Source organism: Rattus norvegicus, chromosome 1, assembly GCF_021556685.1.
Source record: "Rattus norvegicus strain SHRSP/BbbUtx chromosome 1, alternate assembly SHRSP_T2T, whole genome shotgun sequence".
Classification (NCBI taxonomy): Eukaryota; Metazoa; Chordata; class Mammalia; order Rodentia; family Muridae; genus Rattus; species Rattus norvegicus.
Window position 1 is genome coordinate 202,122,567 of NC_141534.1, and position 24,374 is coordinate 202,146,940.

Sequence of the window (24,374 nt, forward strand, 5' to 3'; positions counted from 1 at the left end):
TGCCGTTGCTTAGAACCCGGAAAACCCCTCAGCCCCAACACCATGGGTTACCTGGCCCATGAAAAAAGAGTATCTTCCACAGATGGAGGTTCTGACAGCAGTAACCAGAGTAAAGAACCTCCTCAGGTGTCAGCCCTGTGTAGCACATGCACTCACTCACCAAGGCACGCAGGCACGCAGGCACGCAGGCACGCAGGCACGCAGGCACGCAGGCACGCAGGCACGCAGGCACGCAGGCACGCAGGCACGCAGGCACGCAGGCACGCAGGCACGCAGGCACGCAGGCACGCAGGCACGCACCCAGGCACGCAGGCACGCAGGCACGCAGGCACGCAGGCACGCACGCACCCACGCACGCACGCACGCAGGCACGCAGGCACGCACCCACGCACGCACCCACGCACGCACGCACGCACGCACCCAGGCACGCATGCACGCACGCACGAGCCCAGAGGCCTCTGATCCCAGCTTCACAGGCCTTTCTCCTGCAAGATTTAGAGCCTCAGATACCCCATTGCTTTCAAGTTTCCCTACGGCTTGGCTCAACAGATGCAAACTCCTTCTTGTCTTACAGTTCTTTGATTCCCCCAGTGCAGATTGTAATCTTTCATCTGGACTTGATTCCCCAGGCTTTGGTGTGCTGCTGAAAAGAAAAAAATCACCGTTGATCGTGTTTATTGAATGTTGTTGTGGGTTGAACCATGTTCCTTCAAAATCCCTGTGTTCAAATACTAGCCCCAGCATGTCAGAGTGTGACCCCATGTGGGGAGAGGACCTTTAAAGACATAATCAAGTTAAAATGAGGTCTTGGGGCAGGGTGGTTCCTAATCGAATCTGACTAGTGTGTAAGTGGAAAACCGGAGGCAGAAACACACATGGAAAATGTCAAGTAGAGGTGCAGGCCGAAGGGGCTGGACGTGTAGCTCGGGTTGGTGGAGCTGTTGCCTGGCACGAAGCCCTCAGCTTGATCCCCAGCAGTGTAGAATCCAGGTGTGGGGCACACGGCCATGATCCCAGCACTCAGAAGACAGAGAAAGGGTGATCAGAAAGTTTGGGTGTATTAAAAGTCATTCTTGCCCATTTTATGAGTTTAAAACCAGTTTGGGACACATAAACTCTGCCTCCAAAACAAAGTGATATGAGTAGAGATGAGGTGTTGTTTCTATAAGACAAGGGACCCCGAAGATCACTTAGCAACCACGGGAAGCTGGAGGAAGCCTGAGGCAGATTCCTGGAAGGAACCAACCTTGCCATCACCTTGATGGTGGGTATCTGGAAGGTTCCATGGGCGAGTTTGCCCGAGTCTGTCTCAGCCTCCTCGCTGTTGTGGAAGTTTCTCACAGCATCTCTGAGAAGTGTACACTTGGCACCTGTGGTCATAGGTCCTCATCTCCTTTTCTCATTTAACTATATGACATTTCAGGAAGCTGTGGCCCAGAGAAGCAAACAAATGGATCCAGTGCCTCCTCCAGCCCCCAAGGAAAGGGGTGAGATTTTAACCCAAGTAGCTATACCTGGAAGTCCATACTGAGACCCTTGCCTTTGGCCTCCGCTTATTCTAGACTTGAAGGAGTTTTCCTCTAGAGTAACCAAAAGCAAAGCCATCTGCTGTGTGGGGAAGCCCCAAAGCCAAAGCATTATGAAACATTTAACACGATGGTGGGAGGCACCATGCCAGCTGAGACACTGCCAGAAACTGGTCCTTTGCTGATGGGCAAGAGACTCTTGGCTACAGGAAACTGAGCCTGGAGTTAAAGTAGCTTTGAAGTTGATTAAACCTCCAAGGTTCCACGGAGTACGAGGCTGGAGGAGGCCCCCATAGTCCAGACGCTGAATAGAACAGTACTCAGGAACTGTCTGCCCTGATGGATTGTGGGGGCATTTGGGAAGGGTTTTTCACATTGGAATTCTTAGAAATCCTATTTTCGTTAGGAATTGTGCATTTAGCAGGGAAAACAGACCTGCGGTGAATAGAATAACATATGCCTGCCAGGTCTGTTCTGTAGTAGAGAGGCTGATGTATGTGTGTGTGTGTGTGTGTGTGTGTGTGTGTGTGTGTGTGTGTTTGTGTACTATGTAAGGATTCTTATTTGCTCATGGGAGCCTCTTTAATCATACTTTAGGGGAAGACAAAGGTCTCATTCAAAGCAGTCACCTCCAGCAAGTGCGCTTATTTAAAATTCAAGGGGACGTTAATAAATACACACATCTTGTGTTTCCTTCTCTTCTACTCACCAGGCTAAATAGTACGAAGGTCAATCCACCCCAAAACTGGAATACCCACAAAATGGCTAAACTCCGAGAAAAAATAATGAAAATAAAACAAAATAAATATAATGCTTCCCCCCCCCCCGGTGATTTCTATGCAAAAGACAACATTTCTAAGAGCAACATATTCTAAAAGTCTATGAGTTAATTTTTCCACTTGTTAAGCCTGTTAAGACTTATGGGTTTGGGGGGAACTCATTATAAACAATGAGACTCAGTGTAGTAAATTGTGAAAATAAACAAGATATAAGAAGCAGGGAAGTGAGACCATAGAACTGTCAGAGAATGGGAGGTGGGCTACAGAGATGCTCAGCAGCTAAGGGAGCCTGCAGCTTTTTCACAGGCTCTGAGTTCAATTCCCAACTCAGGAATCCTCAAGGGTGTGTAACTCCAAATCCCGAAGATCTCATGCCCTGCTCTGGCCTCTACATGAATATACACATATGTGGGAACATATGCACATATGCATACATTAAAAAATAAAATTTTGGAAATAAAGTGGAACTCATTGACCCAGAGTCAAACCAATCTACAAGGGACAATAACTGTGAAGAACAGTGGCAGTGAACAAGGAAATACCAGGAGAAAACAAATTAACACTAGCAACAAAAAGCCAGCCTAACTGGAAACACATCTGAAATGAAATATGCACGACCTATATTTAAAGTGTGGTAAAATCATACGGGAGGAAATGAAAAGAAACCAAACAGGGGAGGTGTGACACGTTCCTGGATACAAAGGGAACTGCTGTAAATTCATTCTGCCCAGATTAACTTATAGAATCTATATTTGGTCTGCAAATTGACAAATTTGTGAATGTATGTGGGAAAGAGAACACATGGGGGGGGGGGTCAGGGTTGTTTTAAAGACGTACAGAGATGGCTACACCAAAGCTGACTTCACAGTGATATCAGAGAAAACAAGCCCAGGAGGAGGTAGACAGATCAGGGAAATTAAAAAGGGAGCATTTATTTTAAAGACTTAGTTTGTGGTGGGAATGGATGGGTGGGAGGGGGAGCACCCTCACAGAAGCAGAGGGAGAGGGGATGGGATGGGGGGTTCTGAGGGGGAGGGAACCAGGGAAGGGGATAACATTTGAAATGTAAATAAAGAAAATATCCAATAAAAGAAAGAGAGAGAGAGAGAGAGAGAGAGAGAGAGAGAGAGAGAGAGAGAGATCTCAAGCCAGAGAACAGAGCAGCACAGAAAGTAGTAATCTGCTTAGGAATAAGATCATGCTGTAGTCTACACTTATTTATTTTTAATTTTTATCTTATGTGTATGAGTGCTTTGCCTGTGTGTGTCTGTGCACCATGTGTGTGCCTGGTGCCTGCAGAGCTCAGAAGAGGGAGTCAGACTCCCTGGAAATGAAGTTTTAGGTGTGAAGTTTGCTGTGTGATTTGAAGCTGGGATTTGAACCTGGGCCCTCTGCCAGATCAGCTAGCACTCTAAACTGCTTAGTCATTTCTCCAGCCACTTGTCCATTTTAGATGGTTAAAAATACAAAAATAAGGATGCGAAAAAGAACTTGCAATGACAGAAGTGTTTGTTCCTGGGCTTCTTTGTTTGTAGTGATGGTTGGGGCCTTGAATGCCCCACCTTAGCCCTGAAGAGCATACAAATAATCCTAGAGTCTATAAAAGATTAAAATTGGATTATGAAGTAATGAGGCACTTTCATTTAACAAATGGTATTGCATGAGAAATTATAAACTGAACAGTAGATTGGAATAAAATAGTAAAATCTGAAGCATGAGAGTAACTTTTATAACTCTTATAAGAAAAAAAATGCCTTAGAAAAAGGTGAATAAGGCCCTGCAGTATGATACGGAATGATGAAAGGATGCCCAGAGCTGTTTACCAATTAGAGATTTACAGTGAGGAACATGGTAGAGTAAGGCTGGTCTATCAGAAGACACCAAGTGAGAAAAGTACAACGCACAGATTGGGGCTGTCACAAATCCTATATCTGATTAGGGGTTCATAGCCAGTGTGTGTAAAGATCTCCCAACTCAACAATCAGATGGTTAGCAAGCCATTTTATTAGATACAGCGAGGGAGATTCTGTATCTGTACTGACAAAGATCCACGCCATAAATGAAAGCCACAGTGCAGCAGGGCCTAGAGGTATATGCACATAATCTGAATACTAGAAAGATAGAGGCAGAGGGATCACCAGGAGTTCAGAAGGCCAGCCTGGGATACCAGAGTATAAAAACAAACAAACACACGGAGATGCCACCATCTCCTGTTGGGCTCGTTCCTAAAGTACCAGGTGTTGGTAGGATGTAGGGAAATGGGAACCGTGTGCATTGCAGAAGGAACACAGGTGGTGCAAATGGGGTGGCATCGGGGTTGCCAGGCTCTCAGAGATGCTCAAAAAGCACTCTTACCAGTACTGTCTACACAGCACAAGACTGGAGCCAACCCACAGTCTATGAGCAAGGATGTGTAAGCCAACTGCTGTGCCTGCATGCAAGAGAGTGCCATTTAAGCACAGAAAGGGATGGAGTACTCACTACCTGCTACACTGTAGGTAAACCTCAAAAACAAGATGCTGGAGACTAGGAGACTGCTGCCCAACACAGGAAGTCAGATGATGACTCCCCCTTATACAGGGCACCCAGACTAGGTGAATCCCAGGAGAAGAGAAGCGAGGTCATCATTTTCAGGGACTGGTGGATAGGGAATGACTGCTTATGGATGCAAAGTTTGCTTTGGGGATAATGAGAATCTTCTGGATCTAGACAGAAGCAGAAGGTGCAGAACACTGCATGACAAACTGCTTAAGATAATGTTACATGAACCTCACCTCGGTATGCAAAGACAATTTGTTTTTTTCCCATACCCTCCATGGCCACAGCATGCTAACACACATTTATGCACATAAGCACAAAGACATATACACAAATGCCATGTGCACACACTCAAATATGACATGTGCACACACACAAGCATAGGGTGCCCACTTATACCATATATTAGTAGTCAGGGTTCTCGAGTCCCAGAACTTATGGAATGCCTTCTATATATTAAGGGAATCTATAATAATGACTTACAGTCTGCAGTCCAACTAACCCAACAATGGGCAGCTGTGAATGGGAAGTCTGAGAATCTAGTAGTTGCTCAATCCCAGGAGGCTAGCTGTTTCAGCTGGGCTTCTGTAGAAGCTGGAATCCTGAAGAAGTAGGTTCCAACATATGTACTGGCAAGTAAGTGCAAGCAGTCGAAGAGATAGCCTTCCTTCTTCCATTGTCCTTATGTAGGCTTCCAGCAGAAGGTGTGGCCCAGATTAAAGGTGCTATACAGCATCACACCTGGATTTGTAATTTGCTCTGTCCCAGGCCAGCCTTGAACTCAAGATTTGCTTGCTTCAAGTCTCCTGGGATTAAAGGTGTGGGCTACCTTGCCAGGGCCTAAGCTTTTCATGGCCAAAATGCCTCAAGATCTCCATGTCATTCAAGATCCAGGTCAGAAACCCGAGGCTTCCAACCTCAAGATTTGGATCACAGGTGTGCCCTCCATTCCTGGATTGTAGTTCATTCCAGATATAGTCAAGTTAACAACCAGGAGTAGCTATCACATAGCACATCCATGCAGAACACACAGCACAAGTGTGTACATATATTCAAATGCCCCACACAGTACAATATGCATGCCAATACCACACATGTGCACCTTCACACAAGTACTCAAGTTCCAGGGGACCCAATCCTCTCTTCTGACCTCCAAAGTATCAGACACCCACATGGTGCACAGATGTACAAGTAGACAAAACACCATAGACATAAAATTAAAATAAACCTTTAAAATGCACATTCCTTGTGACCATTGGCTTCACTTAAATAATCCCACACAAGTCTTAAGGTCCTTAGCTACATGTGGTCACTGGTGGTTTATTTGTTTACAAAGTGAAACTTTTAAAAAAAATTGTTGGTGTTTATATAAATTTATCTAAAATTTCAAAACATCATCTTCACCACCACCACCACCACCACCACCACCACCACCACCACCATCATCATCATCACCATCACCATCACCATCATACATTTGACTTCAGTTTCCCTTCCCTCCTCTCCTCTCAGTCCCCTACTTGCCCTCAATCTGGCAATGTGTGTCGTTGGTTATGTTGAGGTTATGTTGAGAGCCCCAGAGAAGAAACTAAATAACCAATTTGTCTCTAATTGCCCTTGAACACTTTTTTACACCTCCCATAAATTCTATAGACATGATTTGTATCAACAACTGCACAGGCAATAAAAATGTACACGTATATTAATTTACAGTATGATGTATGGTGTGTGGCTTCACAAAGTGGATATAAGCAAGTCAAGCCACTCACATGCTACACTGCTCAGCCTTCAGCAGGGCTGGTCTGTAACTCTTCAAACTTGCAAGCGCTGAGTGGTGACAGATAGCCAAGCATCTCTCTAGCTCTGTGCTCTTGTCTGAGAAACTGGATGATTGTCATACCTGCCTCAGAGGGTTATGGAGAGAACACAGTGAGTCCTTTCAGATAAAGCACTTAACATCAGAGCTGGCAAGTCTTAAGCATCTGCAAGTGTGGGATGCTGTTAGGCACTCAACGGTTGATATTTGGAAAGGAGAAGTAAGTAACTGAAATTTTCTATAATTGCAGATGAGGAGGGCAGTGCAGTTGTAGGCAGGGATACCATGGGGCAAAATTTGAGGGAATGCTGGGTCCACTTTGCTATCACTCTCTGACCTTACAGAAGCTAGAAACCAACCCCATCCCTGAGACCAGGACCAGGGCTCACCCCTGATACTGAAAGCTAATGTTTTCCCTTGGTGGACAGATTCATCTTCTGCACACTCCTGCTATCTCCATTACCACATATGCTTACCAGTTCCCAGTGTTTGTTCCCTGGAAAATAAACTGTTGGAAAGAAAAATCAATTTTCATTAGCGATGCCATTACTTTCAGGAAAATCCTTTCTCAAATAAAAGTAGAAAGGACATTCTGAAAACTGATATCAATTTGACCTTCCTTGAAGGACTCAGTATGCTGCTGCCTGGAGCCTCCTCCCTGACATCTTACAGAGACCGTGTTCCAAGGTCATAGGAAGACAAGTCAGTGTCATGGAGGTGTCACAGATGTGACAGGCAGCTGGGGCTTTGCCAACCAGGACAGTCCCTTGACTAGGGGCAGTGCTTCTCAATTCAGCCAAAGTCTGGGGTTTTCAAATCTGGTTTTTAAACTCTCTTGGGGCTGGGGAGATTGCTCCATGATTAAGAACACTTGTTGCTCTCCCAGGGGACCTGGGTTCTGTTGCCAACACCTGCGTTATGGTTTACCACCATCTATAATTCCAGTTTCAGGGGATCCAGGACCCAGTTCTGACTTCCACAGGCACCAGGCACACATATAAACATACATGCAAGTAAAACACTTGGATACATAAAATAAATAATTCTGAAACAAAATGTTAAAAAAACACCTCTCCATCTGAATTTTCTGAGAAAATGTCTTTAAGCTCAATTAAATATTTCTGGCCCTGGAGGGGCCCAGAAGTTATGCTACTTACGTAACATATCTTTGCCGTTTGAAATGGTGCGTGGGTGTGTGTGTCTTGGAAAAGCTATCAGTTGGGACTTTGAGTGATGGCCAGTCCATGCTGCAATGGGAGGTGGTTTCCTTACCTCTGATACCTGGCTGTCCTCCCTACCTCAAATGTTGGTCCTGATGAGGGTCAGCACTTGAAAACACATCAACACATCAGAAACAGACACCACAGGACACATTCTCCAGTCAGGAAGCTCATGCTAGGGAGTTATTTCACTTTTGCTAAAAACACACAACAGAATGTGTGGCACTGAGTCTCCTCTTGGTCAGCAGAACTCTCCAAAGTAGAGTAAAGAGTAATGGTGTTAGGCAGAAGAAAACTATAAAGCCAGGACAACATTGATTTCTTCTGAGTGAGGTGAGTGAATAATTGTATAATTCACACCTGAGAGAGTTACTTTGAAACCCATTCCATCCCAGTGGCATGGTGATCCTGCCTGGCTTATTGATCTCCACCAGGCACCACCAGTGGGGTGGGGGCCTATGCATATCTGGTGGGTTTTTTTTCACAGAAGTGGGGTGAAAGATGCTAAAGCCACTCTTAAGATGGAGTTACTCTCCTTGGTATGAGTACAATGATTTTAAACATGACCATCACTTTTAAAAGAAAGAAATACTGACCCATGTGTACTATCCTTACAAGAGAATAAGGGACATCTTGTTTAGAAGGCTGTGTCTAACACTCCACTCCTGTGCTAGGGATGCCTAAAACTTTAGCTCTGTCCCTTGTCTCTCAATCTCATTAATTCCCTCTCCTCTAATGGCAGATATCTGTCCTGTAGAGCTCCTGGAAGAGGTAAAACTGAATTCAATTGGTCCTTCTGTTGTGAAGGCCAATGCTTGAATCCAGCATATCTTAGAATATGAATATGTGAAAAAGAACTGTGCTCTCCATGAAGACTGTTGTCTCTCCTGTCACTGTTCCCCCAAACAATGCACTGTATCAAGTATTCACAGACCTTGGATACCACATGGGGTGTCAAGTACAATGTGTTTGGGCTAGAGACAAATGCTTCACCTGTTTCTCTTAGGGATTTGAGCATTCTGGACATGGACATCCTCATGACCGTGTGTGTGTGTGTGTGTGTGTGTGTGTGTGTGTGTGTGTGAATACCACAGCACAAAACAAATAAACAAACAAACTTCTCCCCTTCCTTGCAGTTCAGTATACAAATTGAAAAGGCCATTACCCCACCCTTCTTGATTAATAAGTCTCTGTTACCATAGTTAATTCTTATTACACCTTTGTGTTATGCTAAAGAAAATGTCCTGGGGACATGAAAACATGAAGCTTTACTTTTAAGAGTCGTGGTAAAGAAACTTTCCAATTATTTGTTTATTCTGACCAATACAGCTATTTCAGGCTCAACCCTAACGGTTGCCCAAGATCTATGGGTGGCTGTGAAGCTTGGGGGAAAGGGCTAACACAACATTTAAGTAAAACTCTTACTTTATTTGAATATTGACCTCTCTCCATTTCTCTCATAGACAAATCCATTCTTAGAAGATCCTAAGTTTAAGTATGAGGATGACCCAACATTACATTCCAACACTGAGCACAGGATGCCCCTTTTCCTCCCCTCCAGGGTGGAAGTTGGTATGGTGACTTCTTTATAATAGCGTGGTTTATAGGGGAATTCATAGGAGTTTCAGAACCAACAAAATCTGATTGGTGAGCAGAATGTCTCTGTTCCAAGTGTTCCCTAATTATCTGTCTTCTTCCTGTGACCAAATACCCAACACAAAGCAATTTAAGGGGAGAAAGGTTTGCTTTGGCTTGTACTTTGAGAGTACAGCCATCATGGAAAGGACAACACAATAGAAGGAACATGGTTGGGGAGCAGGAGTGTGGAGCTGCTTGCTTATGCCTGGGGAGATCAAGAGACAGACAGGGGGCTGGGGATTTAGCTCAGTGGTAGAGCGCTTACCTAGGAAGCGCAAGGCCCTGGGTTCGGTCCCCAGCTCCGAAAAAAAGAACCAAAAAAAAAAAAAAAAAAAAAAAAGAGAGACAGACAGAACAGGAAAGGCTGAGAACCTGTGAACCTCAGGGCCTGCCATTCAAGACACCTATTTTTTTTCCAGTTAGAATCCAGCTTCTAAAACAGTGCCACCAGGTGGAGACTAATGTTCCAACACATGAGCCTGTGAGGGTCATTTCATATCCAAACCATGCCACATATCTGTGCTCATTTGTGAAAGCTCACTGGCTGGCTGTGTTGGGTTCCCTTCTTCTTGCCTAGGAAAGTATGTTTCAAGAAAGTGTATTTAACAAAAACATCAGAGACTTAGAAGACATATTTTTTAAAGAACCAAGATGGCTCTAATGACTTTAAGTCATTGCTTTGCACCCCTAAAGATGGAACAGCATGCTTTTTAACCCCCCCAAATATAGTCAATATTTAGTACATATACATACATATGTACATGTGTGTGTATATATATATACATACATACATATATACACATTATATGCTCTATTATATATCATATTAGAAGGAGACTCAGAAAGGAAAAAAGAAAGCATACAAGCTAGAGGACCCATGAGATAGATACAATCCCTGGTTTTGCCTTTTGCCTCCTGTATCACAGATCTGGAGCTGCACAAACAGTAGCCTGAAAATGCTGAAGGGTGGAGATTATTTTTAAAGTCTCCCAAAGCCTGCTCCAGCAATCAGCGGAGATTTGCACGCACTAGATAGAAAGCTTTGAAAGGACAAGCACAGCCCTATTACCATGGAGACCTCATGCTCATACCACTGGCAGCATGGTATAGCAGAAAGCCAGGCCAAGCAGAGAACTAGAACTTTTACCCCTGCCAACAATGTGGCCAACCCAGGCATGAGTTAAAAGCATTTGAAGAACATGAACTTCCACTGTCACTAGGCATGAATGAGGTACCCTGCTCCTCCTCTCTGGGGTGGTACCCAAGGTGGCCATATGGAGATTTAACACTTTCACATTTGCTAGAAGTAACAAGGCCATCTCACTGCAGTGAAATATGAGCTATATCAACAAGTTATTCCAGCCAGGGGAATATCAGAGAAGTTTCAATGGGCAGATAGCACAATGATAACTCTTATTGACCACCATAATGAAAAGCCCCCTTAGGAACTACAGAACTCAAGTGGAAAGCCTAAATTTCTACCTACCTCTGACAGATATAAGGTAGCACCTCACTTTTCCCAGCCAAACACAGTCAAAAGAAATAAATTTCAGAAAGGGGGAGTTTAAATAAGGCTTAGCATGTCATACCAAGATGAAAATTTCCAGATTTTAATTGAAAAGAAAAAAAAAAAAAAAACAGTTGCCATTACAAGAACCAATCTCAAGCTAAAGGGAAAAAGAAAAAGTGAGTCAATAGATTTTGGCCAATACAGAAGTAAAAAATACACTGGAATTATCTGAAAACTTTGTTAAAGTCTCCATGATAAAAAAAATTATGACAATCAGTACTAAGCACACTTGAAGTAAATTCGGAACTGGCTTAGTAAAAAACATAGAAATTCTTATCAAAGAAATTTAAATTACAAGAAGACCAAAGGAAAACATTGACTCAAAAGGTACAATAAGGAAACCAAAATGTTCAGAGGGGAGCAGATAGAGGAAGGAGTCATTAATATAGAATGTAGAACAATTTGAACTACCATAACTGAACAACAGAATGGGGGGGGCATCAAAAAACAAAATTGAACAATGGTTTGAGACCTATAAGCTTCTAATAAAAGATCCATCACACATAGCAGTGTTGCCCTAGAAGATGAAACAGTAAGGAAAAGTACTTACAGAAATAAAGACTTGAAGCATCTCAAATTTTACATGAGACATAAACCTACAATATAAAATTGGAGTGGGGGGTAATCCAATGATTATAAAGGACACACACACACACACACACAAACACACACACACACACAAACACACACACACACACACACACCCCAAAAGCGTCATAATTAACTTCTGAAAGGTAAAGGCAAAAAGAAAAAATCTTACAGGCATCAGGTGAAGATGTATCTCACCTATGGGGAAAATTTCTGACCAAAAGTCCTGGCAACCATAAGGTAACATGAATTTTCCAAAGAAAAGATTTGTCAAATCCAGACTCTCAAACACAATACAAATATCACTCAGAAGTTGAAGTAGCATCAAGAAATTCTTATAAGAGAAAGAAACTAAAACCAAAAGAATGGTGACCATCAGACACAAAGAGGGGTCATACGATGATGATAGCCATATGTACATACTGACATCTAGAATAATCATTCATGTAGAGAGCGGCGCGGCGAAACAAAGATGGCGCCGACATCCAGCCTTGTCTAGATGTCGACAACTTACTGCGCATGTGCAGGCTTGTCCCCTTGCTAGGGCGGCCATACGATAATGAGATGTAGGGCGTCCTCCAGTGGTGAACAACGGTACTGCACATGTGCGGTTTTTTGCACCAGGTGTCAGTTGACCGTTAATATGCTAATGAGGGGCGGTACCATGCTAATGGGGTGATTCATTCTCCACCAATCCCTGGAGGACAAGTAGTGGGGTGATAGTGGGGTGATCCATGCCCCACCAATCCCTGAGAGATAATTAGCATACTGTTGTGTATATAAGGCGAGAGACTTTGCTGCTCAGTGTCCCTGTTCAAGAGAGCTGTAACACAGTAAAGGCTTGTTCGCAGAAGAATCCTGTTGCCGCGCGTCGTTTCTTGCTGGCGGGACATTGGGCGCGCGACACATTCAAAAAGCCATATAAAGCCATTCAAAAATACTTAAGTATAGTATATTTTGAAATGTTAAAGAAACTGACTAGAATGAAAATTTAAAAATAGGGTTGATGAAGATGACTCAGGGGTTAAGAGTGCTTGCAGCCCTTTTTAAGGACTTGAATGTAGTTCCCAACACACATCAGGTATCTCTCACACACTTGTAATTTCAACTCTAGAGTATCCTATACTTCAGGCACATATACTCATATATGTATACTCACACCCCCAAAACATAAGCATATTTTAAAATAAAATAAATCTTTAAAGTAAAACAAATTAAAAACAGAATTGAAAAGATGCTTGATGTCAGTCATTATAGATCAGTAATTATATTTAATATAAATGATCTAAATGCACAAATTAGATCTTAGAATTTGGCAGAATGTATTATAGAGAGTGACCCAATGGTTTGCTGCCTACAAGAAACTCATTTGATTTTAAAAACAGCTGACATTTTGTAGAGCTGGTATTTTTAATACAACAATAAAATTGACAAACTTCTAAAAAATTAGAAAAGAAAAAGAAACAGTGTCAAAATAATCAGAAACAAGGCATAGTATACTTATATCCCAATGGATGTTAGAATGACAATTAGAGAATGCTATAGACAATTCTTCAAACATGAAGCATGCGTATAGGCCCAACAGATGCCCAAAAGACAACTAGAGAATATTATAAACTCTACACATAAAACCTTGACAAACTGAGACAAAACAGTCAACTCCTTTGGGAAACAAATTACCACAACTTGTTTAATGTCAAATACATAGTTGACTATCCTTATAGGCATCCAAGGAATTTCAAAGCTCATAATTTATCCTTTTAAATAAACATCTCCATGATCTCATTGAAAAGTTCTACCAAACACTTAAAATCTTGCTAAATCAATTCTAAATAATTTCATCAAACAGTAGTACACATCTCTCCCATTTTATTTATCTACTATTATTACTCTGAAATACCCAAACCAGAAAGATGCATAAGACCAAATGCTACTTCCCAATCTCTGATAAATACAGCAAAAAGACTCTTCAGGAATTGTTAGCAAATGGAATTCAGTAATATATTAAAAGACAATTGTGACAAAGTTGGGTTTATAACAGAAGCATAGGCTTTATGCCTATATTAAAAACTCAGTGTAACCTAGTATAGTCAAGGCTAAAAATAATCTCATTATTCAAATAATGGAGAAAAAAACTATTTCACAAATGGAATGCTCCTTTACGAAGACACTATTATCGGAAAAAAAATCTACAAATTGCTTAAAACAACCAATGAGTAACATTATGCATAATGAAAAACTAAACATTCCCTGATCAGGAATAAGGGGTGTCTTTTTCTCCTATTCTTATTCAAGATAATATGGGAATTTCTCACAATGTAGTAGGGAAAGAAAATGAAAGGAATGTATCTTGAAAAATAAATAGGGCTAAGGATATGACCCAGTGATAGGATACATGCACGGCTTGTTTTGATCCCCAGCACAGAAAGGAAGGGAGAGGGAGAGAAAGAAGAGATCCTACATTAGGATGACATGACTTTCCATGAACTCACAAAACATCTTCCAGAAATAATGAGTGAATTCAGTAATGTTGTAAGACAAAAATCAGCATACAAAAACTAATTCTATTTTTGTATATTGGAATGAACTCAAGGCCCCCCAAAAATTCAATAGCATTTACAGTTGCTCAAAAGAATATAATTCTCCAGTCAAAATCTAACAAAACATACAATGTTATGTATGTGTACTGAAAATTATACCCCTAGACACTTCTCTCACAGAAATAAAGATATGAATACACAAAAGACCTGCGTCTGAGTATTTACAGCAGCTGAATTTGCAAGGGCAGAAACCTTGAAGCAGTCCAGACATCTTGCAATGTGAACAAACTGTGGTGCATCCAATTGTGGAGCCCACTCTACAATAAACAAGAAGTAACTATACCATGACCCAGATGAATTCCTTTAAAGAAGATGCTGGATGATGAAGCTACTCCAAGCAGCTATGGGATCTATGATTTCACCCTTCTAACATTCTCTCTCTTTTTTTTTTCTTTTCTTTTTTTCGGAGCTGGGGACCGAACCCAGGGCCTTGTGCTTGCTAGGCAAGCGCTCTACCACTGAGCTAAATCCCCAACCCCACTGAGCTAAATCCCCAACCCCTCTAACATTCTTAACATGGAGAACAGATAGGCATTCATCTGGCATTAGCGACCTGGGGACAACAGGAGGGGGTCTGCACTGCATGAGTTTATAAGGTCAATAGGAGAGGGTGCTACCTGCGATGTGAATATTCTGTCCCGACTGTATCCATGTCTATATTCAGGTTATGAAACTATTATGTTTCTTTGTAAGATATTATGGTGACAGAAGGGGTATGGTAGATAAACAGTACATGAGATCTTGTGTATCAGCTCTAAAATTGCATGTGAGCCTACATTGGTCTTAAATGTTTAAACAGTTTAATTAAACCAAGTACCAATGCTACTACTGTCCTTTAACCAGAATTAATATGCCTTTCCTCTGTGCTTTCTCCTCAGGGCATCAGGTTGAGAAACAGAAGATGAGTCAGCTTTAGAATCAGACAGTTTGGAGCTTAAGTCTTCTTTGCGCTTTGTAAACCAGATGCAAAATGCAGAGCATGCCATTATCCCTTGCAAAGAGGAATAAATAAATCTACTTCAAAAAATCATCCCAAGGTTAGAGAGAATGTTTTCAAAGTGTGCATAGGGGCCTAAAGAATAACAAACACTTTTGTAACAAGTAACTGCTACCCCTGCCTCCATGTGGACTCTGTCCACTGCTTGTGGCACCTTGGACAATGGTATTTACGTTTCTTTATACAGAATTGGATGTTTTTAAAGCAATGTTCTAGGCTTTATTCACCTGCTTTTCCTCTAGGGTCGTCTTTTACCGACTAGCTGTCTCAGAAATGCATGCTGGACTGAATTCATGGGATAAAGTAGCCATGAACTGGTATCTATCACTCTCTCTCTCTCTCTCTCTCTCTCTCTCTCTTCTCTCTCTCTCTCTCTCTCTCTCTCTCTCTCTCTCTCTCTCTGTGTGTGTGTGTGTGTGTGTGTGTGTGTGTGTGTGTGTGGTGTGTGTCTAATTTGATCTGAGGCTAGAGTGAGCCAAATCTGGAAACCCTGGCTGGCAAGACACTCTGAAAATGCAGTCATCCCATTTCCCTGCAGTCTAAAGATGCCACCCACTAGCCTTTTCTTCTCTGCTTGTCATACAACTCACAGCTTGACCATAAGTGTGGAAGTAGCATGTCTCCATGGAGACCAGGGATGGAGGAAGACCTGACGCTCCTATTGCACCACCAGAGTACATTATTCAGTCTCTGTAAGCCTCTGTTTCCTTGTGTGTATGATGAGGATGAACTCGGTATCTATATCTTAACTAAATTAATGCATTTGTCCATTCATTCATTTCTTTGCAGGGGACACACACATGCTGTGGTGCACATGTGGAAGTCGGAAGATGACTTTTAGGAGTCATTTCTCTTTTTCCACCTGTGTGTCCCAGGAATTGAACTTAAGTCATCAGACTTGGCAGCAAATAGTCTTTTCAGGCTATTGTGACAACTAAATAACACAAAACAATAAGACACTTAGCATACCACTGTAGTGTGCTAAGTAGGAGAGATTTTTCAATCAGTTTTTGTGGGTCAAATGGACATATGCCTGGGATCTGGGATAAACCCTGACCCTGCCTCACACCGTCAACACGAATCAATTACAGAATCCTGATGGTCCCACAGAAGAAATGTCAGATGCTAATACCTCTGGAAGAAAATAGAAAGGGGGGAGAATATTGTCATCACTACAGGTAAGTTACAGATTTCTTTTAAAGAATACAAAAAAAAGATGTGGGCTTTAATTTTTTTTTTTTGATTTATTTATTTATTTATTTATTATATATAAGTACACTGTAGCTGTCTTCAGATACACCAGAAGAGGGCATCAGAACTCTTTACAGATGGTTGTGAGCCACCATGTGGTTGCTGGGAATTGAACTCATGACCTCTGGAAGAGCAGTCGGGTGCTCTTAACCGCTGAGCCATCTCTCCAGCCCTTTAAAATTTTTTTTTTTTGATGTGGGCTTTAAAAGATAAATGAAACCTCAGGAAAAAAAATCACAACCATATTCATCAAAAGACACCATTAAGACAGAAAAAGTCTAGTCTTAGATGGAGAAAGGGTATCCATAATACATATATCTCTAGCCATGAATATCTTAAGAATGCCTTCAGATAAATAAACAAAAGGGAGAACACACAGTTTTAAAACCTGGCTAAAGGTTTCAGAGAGACTTCTAGCCAGCAAAGTAACAGATGTTGAGCATTGCCAGTCACCTGTGCAACTAGAGCAAAGAAACAGAGCAGAAGAGCTCAGATTAAAGTATTGAGCAGTCTCCAGCTTTAGAGAGAGTGAGGGCAACTCCGGCTCCATTGCTGCAGCTGAGAAGGTAGACATAGGACAGCCACTTCGGGAAATTATCCACACAGCAACGCCCTCCATACTTACCCTAGGATCAGTCATCCTACTTCCAGGCATATATCCAAGAGGAGTGGACTAACACGTCTACAGATGATGCACTCAGGAATGGTTTTGTCAGCTTTGCTCATCACATCTAAACTGTGGAAATAAGCCAAATGCTGAGCAACAGTAGAACAAAGAAATAGCAAGGGGAGATAGATAGATAGATAGATAGATAGATAGATAGATAGATAGACAGACAGACAGACAGACATAAGAATTAGATACATATATAGACTCATATAGTAGAATATTATACCTCATGAACAAGAATACTAAACCATGGAAACATAGTAGGAGGACAAGGTTAAACCCTGGACGTCGTGTAAAGCAAGTGAATTCAGATGCCAGAGCACATTATTTTGGTTCTATCAAGTTCAAGGGGCAAAAATAGTTTTGTGTCATAGGAAAAAAAAAAAGAACCAGGACAACCTTGGGGAATAATAATGGGCCAGGGAAGGACATAAAGGGGCAGAGATCGCTGTACATATTCACTCTTGGTTTTGGTGGTTGCTATAGGGTGTGCACTTGTGGTTCTGTGTACACATTTGTATATGCATCACCCACATTGCGGTACCTCATTAGACATAACAGAAATCCATTAAGTGCCATTCAGGACATGCAGTGATCGCGGGGAAAGTTAGTGATCTATCATTTCTGTTAATTTTGTCAGCACAATGATGGATTCCTCTTCCAGCGCATTCCTCATTCCCAATTTTCCCCAGCAATGCTGCAGAGACAACACAATACATTTTAAGCTAAAAATAACATCTGCTTTCCCCTTTGTCTCAGAAAACATGCATGAAAGCCACAGACACTTTTGCTTCAAATGACTTCTCCCGCTGATGATACCTGTGTTAGATATTCCACAGACTGTGTGGTACAGTCGGACCAGCATCATACTGAAAGGGAAAGAAACATAAGAATGGCAGATAATCAGGAGACAAAGGAGGCATGCACTCGCCTCCCCTGAGAATGTTTAAAATGCGCAAAAGCCTCCCCCGGACGTCTCATGACCTCACAGAAGGCAATTTGAATGCAATGCACCGAAGTTGCTGCTTCTCTTGAGATGTGTGTATGGGAGAACTTAACCTTAGAACCAGGCAATTAAATAAGGAAGGCTGGGACAGCTAGGTAGTTGGTCCTACTGGAATCCTGGATACTTCAACCTCTCACTAAATCGCAATTTGACTTTGGGCAAACTTTGCCTGTTTACAAAATGAGTTGATGGGTTTGCAGGGGAAGGAGGAAGAGAAGGAGCTGGGATAGTATTAGGTGTAGTGGCATCTGGGCACCAAATCCAGACTAGAAAATGAACTGGGAAGCCAGGCCCAGTGACACACACTGGTAATTCCACCGTTCAGGAGGCGGAGGGAATAGGATTTTCATGAGTTCAAGTCCAACCTGGTACATAGCGTGAGACTCTGAGAAAAGAAAAAAAAATAATAATAAAGAGAGTGAAGAGAAAGAAGTAGGGAACTAGGACAGATGATTTATCAATCTTTTCATAGGTCGTTTAAAATAAAACTAATGGGGAGCAGCAGAATAGCTAGCTCGGGGGATAAAAGCACTTACTGTCAACACTTAGGACCTGAGTTCGAGCCCCTAAACCCCAGGATTTATATGATAGAATGAGAAGAGTAACTCCTGCAAGTTGTCCTGTGACCTCTGAATGTGTGCAATGGCACACACACATATATGCACACACACAAGCACACACACATGAGCGCGAGCACACACACACACACACACACACACACACACACACACACACACACAAATTTAATAGGGGTGGATAGGCAGGTGCAGCAGTGAGCTGAGATTCCACAAAGGGAGCCATTCTGTGATGCTGTCTATTCCCTTCAAGTTCAAAATAGAGCCCAGACGGTTCCTCCCCATGGTTATCAGACCTGGACATTTGTGGATGCTTTCCTAGCTGCAAACTCAAGAAATGATCCTTGAAATTATATTACCAAGAGAAATTTTCCTTCATTGCTTATTTTGATATAATTTCAATAAATGTATAGAATGTGAAATTATTTCCTCATTTCATCCCAGTTCTAAAAATGAAATTCAATTTATGAGCCAGTCTGTGGAACTCCAACAGAGCACAGCCGCAACGTGCCAGCAGCCTATTGCTAGCTGGAGGACCAGGCTTCCAGGAAATGGAAGAAATAACCCTTTAGGGATGGGATATTCTTCAAGTTCATTCCCAGGGTTTTGGGGTCAGCATTCTCAGATGCTAATGGCAACTTGGTGTATTCCTTAGAGGTCTGAAAAGAAGAAGCTGGGTTGGTAAAAGCCCATGAGCATCTGTGTGCAACCCACCGTAACCCCAGACAACCCAGGGAGGAATCATAACTCTGAGTCCAAGTGACAGAGTTACACCTGGGGGCCTCTATGAGGGCTCTACTTAGAAAAGAGGGCTACTTCTAGGAGATATGTTCAAATGATCATCTCAGGTGATAAAACTGTTATGACTCTTTTGACAATCAGCTAAGCTTGGCGATGGACACATATAATGCCAGCAGCTCAGGAGGCTGGGTCAGGTAGATGGTGACTTCAAAGCCTTTCTGGACTACAGAGTGAATTCAAAGCTACCCCGGGCAGCTCAGCAAGATCCTGACTCATAATAAAACACAAAAGGGAGTGTTTGCAGTGAAAGCTAGCCTGGCACGCAGGAGGTCCCTGGATGGCTAGCACAAAGTGGAATGAAATCATATGATATTTAAGACTTATGGGAGTATCATGCATAGAGAAGTGTACAGGCACCCCACCCAGCATGATGCTACCAAAATAGGAACACCTGAACCTCTCCTGAGTTATATCTTCCCCTAACCAAACCCCACCCTGAACTCGTTTATACTTCCCATCCTCTACTGTATATGCAGCTCTTAGCAATACCAGGCAGAGAACCCACTTTTGAGAGTTATCCCCAAACCTCCCAACATACAGTAGTGGCACATTGCCTAGTACACACAGATTCTAGTTCAGTCCACAGCACCATAAGAAAACAAACAAAAGCACAACCAGGTAATATGGCTCAGCCTTGTAATCCCAGCCCTCAGAAGGCTGAGGCAGAAGAGTCATGAGTCCAAGGACAGCCTGAGGTATACACCAAGTCCCTAAGTTAAGAAACAAGGAAACCCAGACTCTTTCTTCTCTCCTCATCCCTTATAAGCCCAAGACTAACAGCATGTCCCAGCTGTCCCCAGGTGTCTGGTATCCCTCCTCACCCTCATGCTGACATCAGAAATCCACCCCTCCTCATTCCTGGTAGGAATGCATCTGCTGCTGTGTTGTCACCTTCTTGTGGTTCTACTCCGTCTTCATTCACCTTAACTACAAATATCCCAGACCAGGCTGCTGTCACCTTATGTTTGTGTTACCTGCCTTACCAGCCCCATACTAGAAAGGTGAAAGCAGCCTCCAGACTCAATAGGAGAGCATCTTTTAAATCAGAAACATGAACCTTATCAGTCCCCTCTTTCTCCCTTAAAACCCTCCTGTGGCTCTCACTGCCTTCAAGATGAAATCCAATCCCTAAAGCATGTCATGTAACACACTCTGCAATCCTATCCCTGCCTCCTTGGGCAGGTGCATCCCCTGAGACTACTCCACCAAAGAGCTGTGAAACCCCGCAGCCTGGCCGCATGCCTCGTCCCCTCTCCAATTCTTCTATATGCTTTCTCTCCCTACTTCCCAAGCCCAGCCAGTAATGGCGACTGGTCCTTCAAGACTGTCCAGCTATCCTGGTGTGCATTTCTTGAGCCTTTTCCATACAAGAGAGCCAGTCTTCACTGTGAAGTCCCAGGGATGTAGAATCATGTAGGTGACGTAACAGTGGACATATATTTAAAGACGTTTTCAGAGAAGATGGAGGAGGGAAGACCCATCCTGAGTGCAGGTGACACATTCCATCGACTGGGGTCCTGCACTGAGTTAAAAGGGGAAAGGGGAAAGCTACATAAATGCTGGCACTCTCACTTTCTCTGCTTTCTGTTCCACCAAGATATGAGAGGTGACAGCATCCTGCCATAGACATGCCTGTCACCAGGCCTTTCCCCTATAATAATTGACACTCCCATCCAACTCTGAACCAATATGAATCCTTGAATTGATTTCCCTGGTATTTGATAACACTGGTGAAAGTATTACTCCATCTGAACCAGGGGTGAGGGGCTGGCTCCACGGCCCACATCATCACTTATGTGACACACGCCCACTGACTGGTACTCACCTTATCTCTCCTCTTCCCACAAGATGGACAGCTAATGAGGAGGGCTGCTCATATACCTCATGTCCCCAGGACCCAGCTCAGTTTACCCCTGGCAGTGATGGGAGAATGTGTGTGAATTGCATCAGGCCTCCTGGACGATATACGGGCAATTTGTCACTAGAGACTCTAAAGGGCCCTGACCTCATTATGTGAATTATTAAGGAAATGGAACTTGGACTGTGTGGCTTTTCCACATCACTGAAGTTCACTCCTTTGAGCTAAAATACCCACACTTAGTAATTTATATGGAAAGTTTTTTTTAAGTCTATGATGGCTGAATTAGCCAGAATTCTCTGGTACACTGGATGGGCTATTGTCACACACACACAAAAATTGTTCCCTGAAAAACATGTGACTGCTTGCCTCACCCCAAGATCTTAAAAATGAACCAAAGTTCATGATTCTCCCTGGAGATCAATGAGTTTATTGAGCTTTCTTGCAGAGTGTGAGTGAGGGGTTACTGAGAAGAGTGTGGGTGACCCCCCAAGCAGCCATATTGGAAGGTCTGCATCCAGCATGGCTGGATGATGGTTTCCAATGATTGCATAGGTGCGGTTCCTCCCCTGAGTCTTCTAGTCTGTTCTCTTACCCATCACAGAGCCCACGAGGCCACATGCATGTAGGATAGAATTGCGTGCAAGTGATAAGAAGAGTGGCTAGATGCTGGAAAGGGTGTAACGACTATCCGACAGTCCCCACCTACTCCCTCTAGTAGAGAATGTCAGTAGCCCACATGATAGACTCTCAGAATTAGGCACAGAGGATCATGGTAGCAGTTTGGCTCAGAGAATAACACATTATAGAAGGAGTTTATAACCACCGTTTCCTCATAGGTCAGTGCCCTATCCTCCTATTGCTCTCACTGGAAGGGCACTCCTGACTAGGTGCTCTCTGGAATTTTTAAGATAAGCATTGAGGACATTTCCCTATTTCCTCAGTTCTCATTAGAATCTGCCTCCTCACAGGACCCACCAGAGGTTTGTCCCCTCAGGGCCCATGTGCAGCTTCCTTTTATAAAATCAAATTTTTTTCCTTAACACTTTCAGGCGGTTATAAAATGCATTTTGATTTCTCTCTACCTCTACTCTTCCAAATCCCCTTCCCCACACGTCTCTTGCCCCTGCTCATGTCTCCATGTTTTATTCTGTAATCTACCAAGGCCGTCTGTATGATCTCAAGTTTGGAACTACCGGCTGGAGCTCAGTGAACAGCTGAGGACAATGATTCTCTCTGTTCCAGAGCCATTCAACAGTCGATAGTTCGGTTGGGAAAGTGTCTCACTTTTAGAGACACTTGATTTCCTTTCTGTAGATGGCATTCACCCTTCTTCATTCATCACTTCTCAGACAACCAAAGGTCAAGGGCTTACGGCTTACCTCTCACTGTGCTGCTCAAGCTACCACTAAACACAGCTCTGAAAGCAGCTGGAAAAGCCACTACAGCAGCTCAAGGACAGGACCATTCTTATCCTCCCTAACCTTGTTCCTCTCCTGCCTGCTGCCCAGGGCCAGTCTCTTGCAATTGCTGCTACTGATTTGTGTTGGTAAAATGATCTACAAGGAAACCAGGGCCCTTGGAACATCTTGGCTATGTCTAAGACCATGGGCTGGAGAGACACTTCACAGGGAAAGTACTTTCTATGGAAGCGTGAGGTCCTGAGGTCAGATCCCCAGCATTCAGAGTGATGTGTACTGTATCACTAGGGGATGGAGACAGGTGGATCTGGTGGCTTCAACAAGTCCAGCCAAATGAGCAAGATCCAGGTTCAATGAGAGATCCTGGATGTTGTTTTGTTTTGTTTTGTTTTGTTTTGTTTTTTGGGTTTTTTTTTGCATTTTAAAAATAGGTGGAGAATGAATTGAGGAAAACATCTAGTATCAATTTCTGGCCTCCACACATACACAAATATACTCACTCATACAGACATACATGCACATACATGGTCATACATGCATATATATACATACACAAAAACACCATCAACAGCAAACAGAAACTACAAAAATAAATCTAAACCAATCAACCCAGAGATCTTCCTTGTCATTAGGGGATTTGATGCACTTTCTTTTGTTGTCACAGAATATCCAAGTCTAGGAAATTTATAAAGAACAGAAGCTGACTTGTGCTCATGGTTTGAGGCTGGGGCATCCCAGGTAGGGACATTGGGATGCTTCAACTCTTGACATAGGATGAAGGAGAAGAGTCATGCTTCTGGAGAAAACATAGAGGTGTGCCTTGCCTCACAGTGGCCTGCTCTTGTGGAGTTAAGTATAGTCATTTGTATGTGGGGACTCATCAGTGAGAAAGGTCCCACCTCACACCCCAATATGTCTCTGTAGGCTCTGTGGACCAATATCGTCACACTGAGAAAGTGAACTTCAGAGAACTCCAACGCCAACTCAGGACATTTTACACGACTTTTCCCAGAGCTGTTCCTCTCAGTAAGCGAGTCAGGAATGTATTTCTAAGCACTTGCTAACATTAGTCAAACTCACGATGCTTGGTGGAAATTCTACTAGAATCAGACCCTCAGGAGTAAGCCACATCTCATTATTTATAACGGGTAATGTAAAGTTAGACACCTTGGAGAAATGCACAGCATTTGGCCTTTTAGAGGCCTGGTTCTGCCCGGGGATATGTCTCAGTGGTAGAGCAGCATTTGCCTAGAATATGCAAGGTCCTGAGTTCCATCCCCAGCTATGAAAAAAAAAAGTTTTAATTAAAATCTGAGTCCTTTTCTTATTTTTCCCAGAGCCTGTCAGCTGGGAAGGCTGTGCCGCATGGAGATGCTGCTTTTTCAATGTATACTATTCGCTGCTTGCAGTCAGTACGCTATCTCAGTGGAGTCACCCGCGGTTTCCCTGACCATTTTCAGTTTGTTCTTAGAGCAAAGTTACATAGCAAAGAGAATATTTCCCTCTTTTGTCGTATGGTC

At 42.9% G+C, this 24,374-nt stretch overlaps 1 protein-coding gene across 26 annotated transcripts in view; it reads right to left on the reverse strand.

Moving 5' to 3' along the window:
- Positions 1-24,374, reverse strand: part of C1h10orf90 (similar to human chromosome 10 open reading frame 90) — a 232,411-nt gene that overhangs the window by 105,640 nt on the left and 102,397 nt on the right. The window contains exons 3-4 of one of the 26 annotated variants that reach the window (XM_087549343.1): positions 18,013-18,062; positions 17,149-17,259 (exon numbers count right to left, since the gene is read on the reverse strand). The exons of 18 other annotated variants lie outside the window; for them this stretch is intronic. Coding sequence is in view for 1 of the 8 variants with exons in the window: in XM_087651888.1 (XP_087508014.1) it covers positions 52-148 (97 nt within the window). In the remaining 7 variants the exon portion in view is untranslated. Of the gene's footprint in view, positions 1-51; positions 207-17,148; positions 17,260-18,012; positions 18,063-24,374 lie in introns of those variants that run through there. 7 more of the 26 variants (XM_087658530.1, XM_087657893.1, XM_087653753.1 and 4 more) reach the window with 7 other exon arrangements.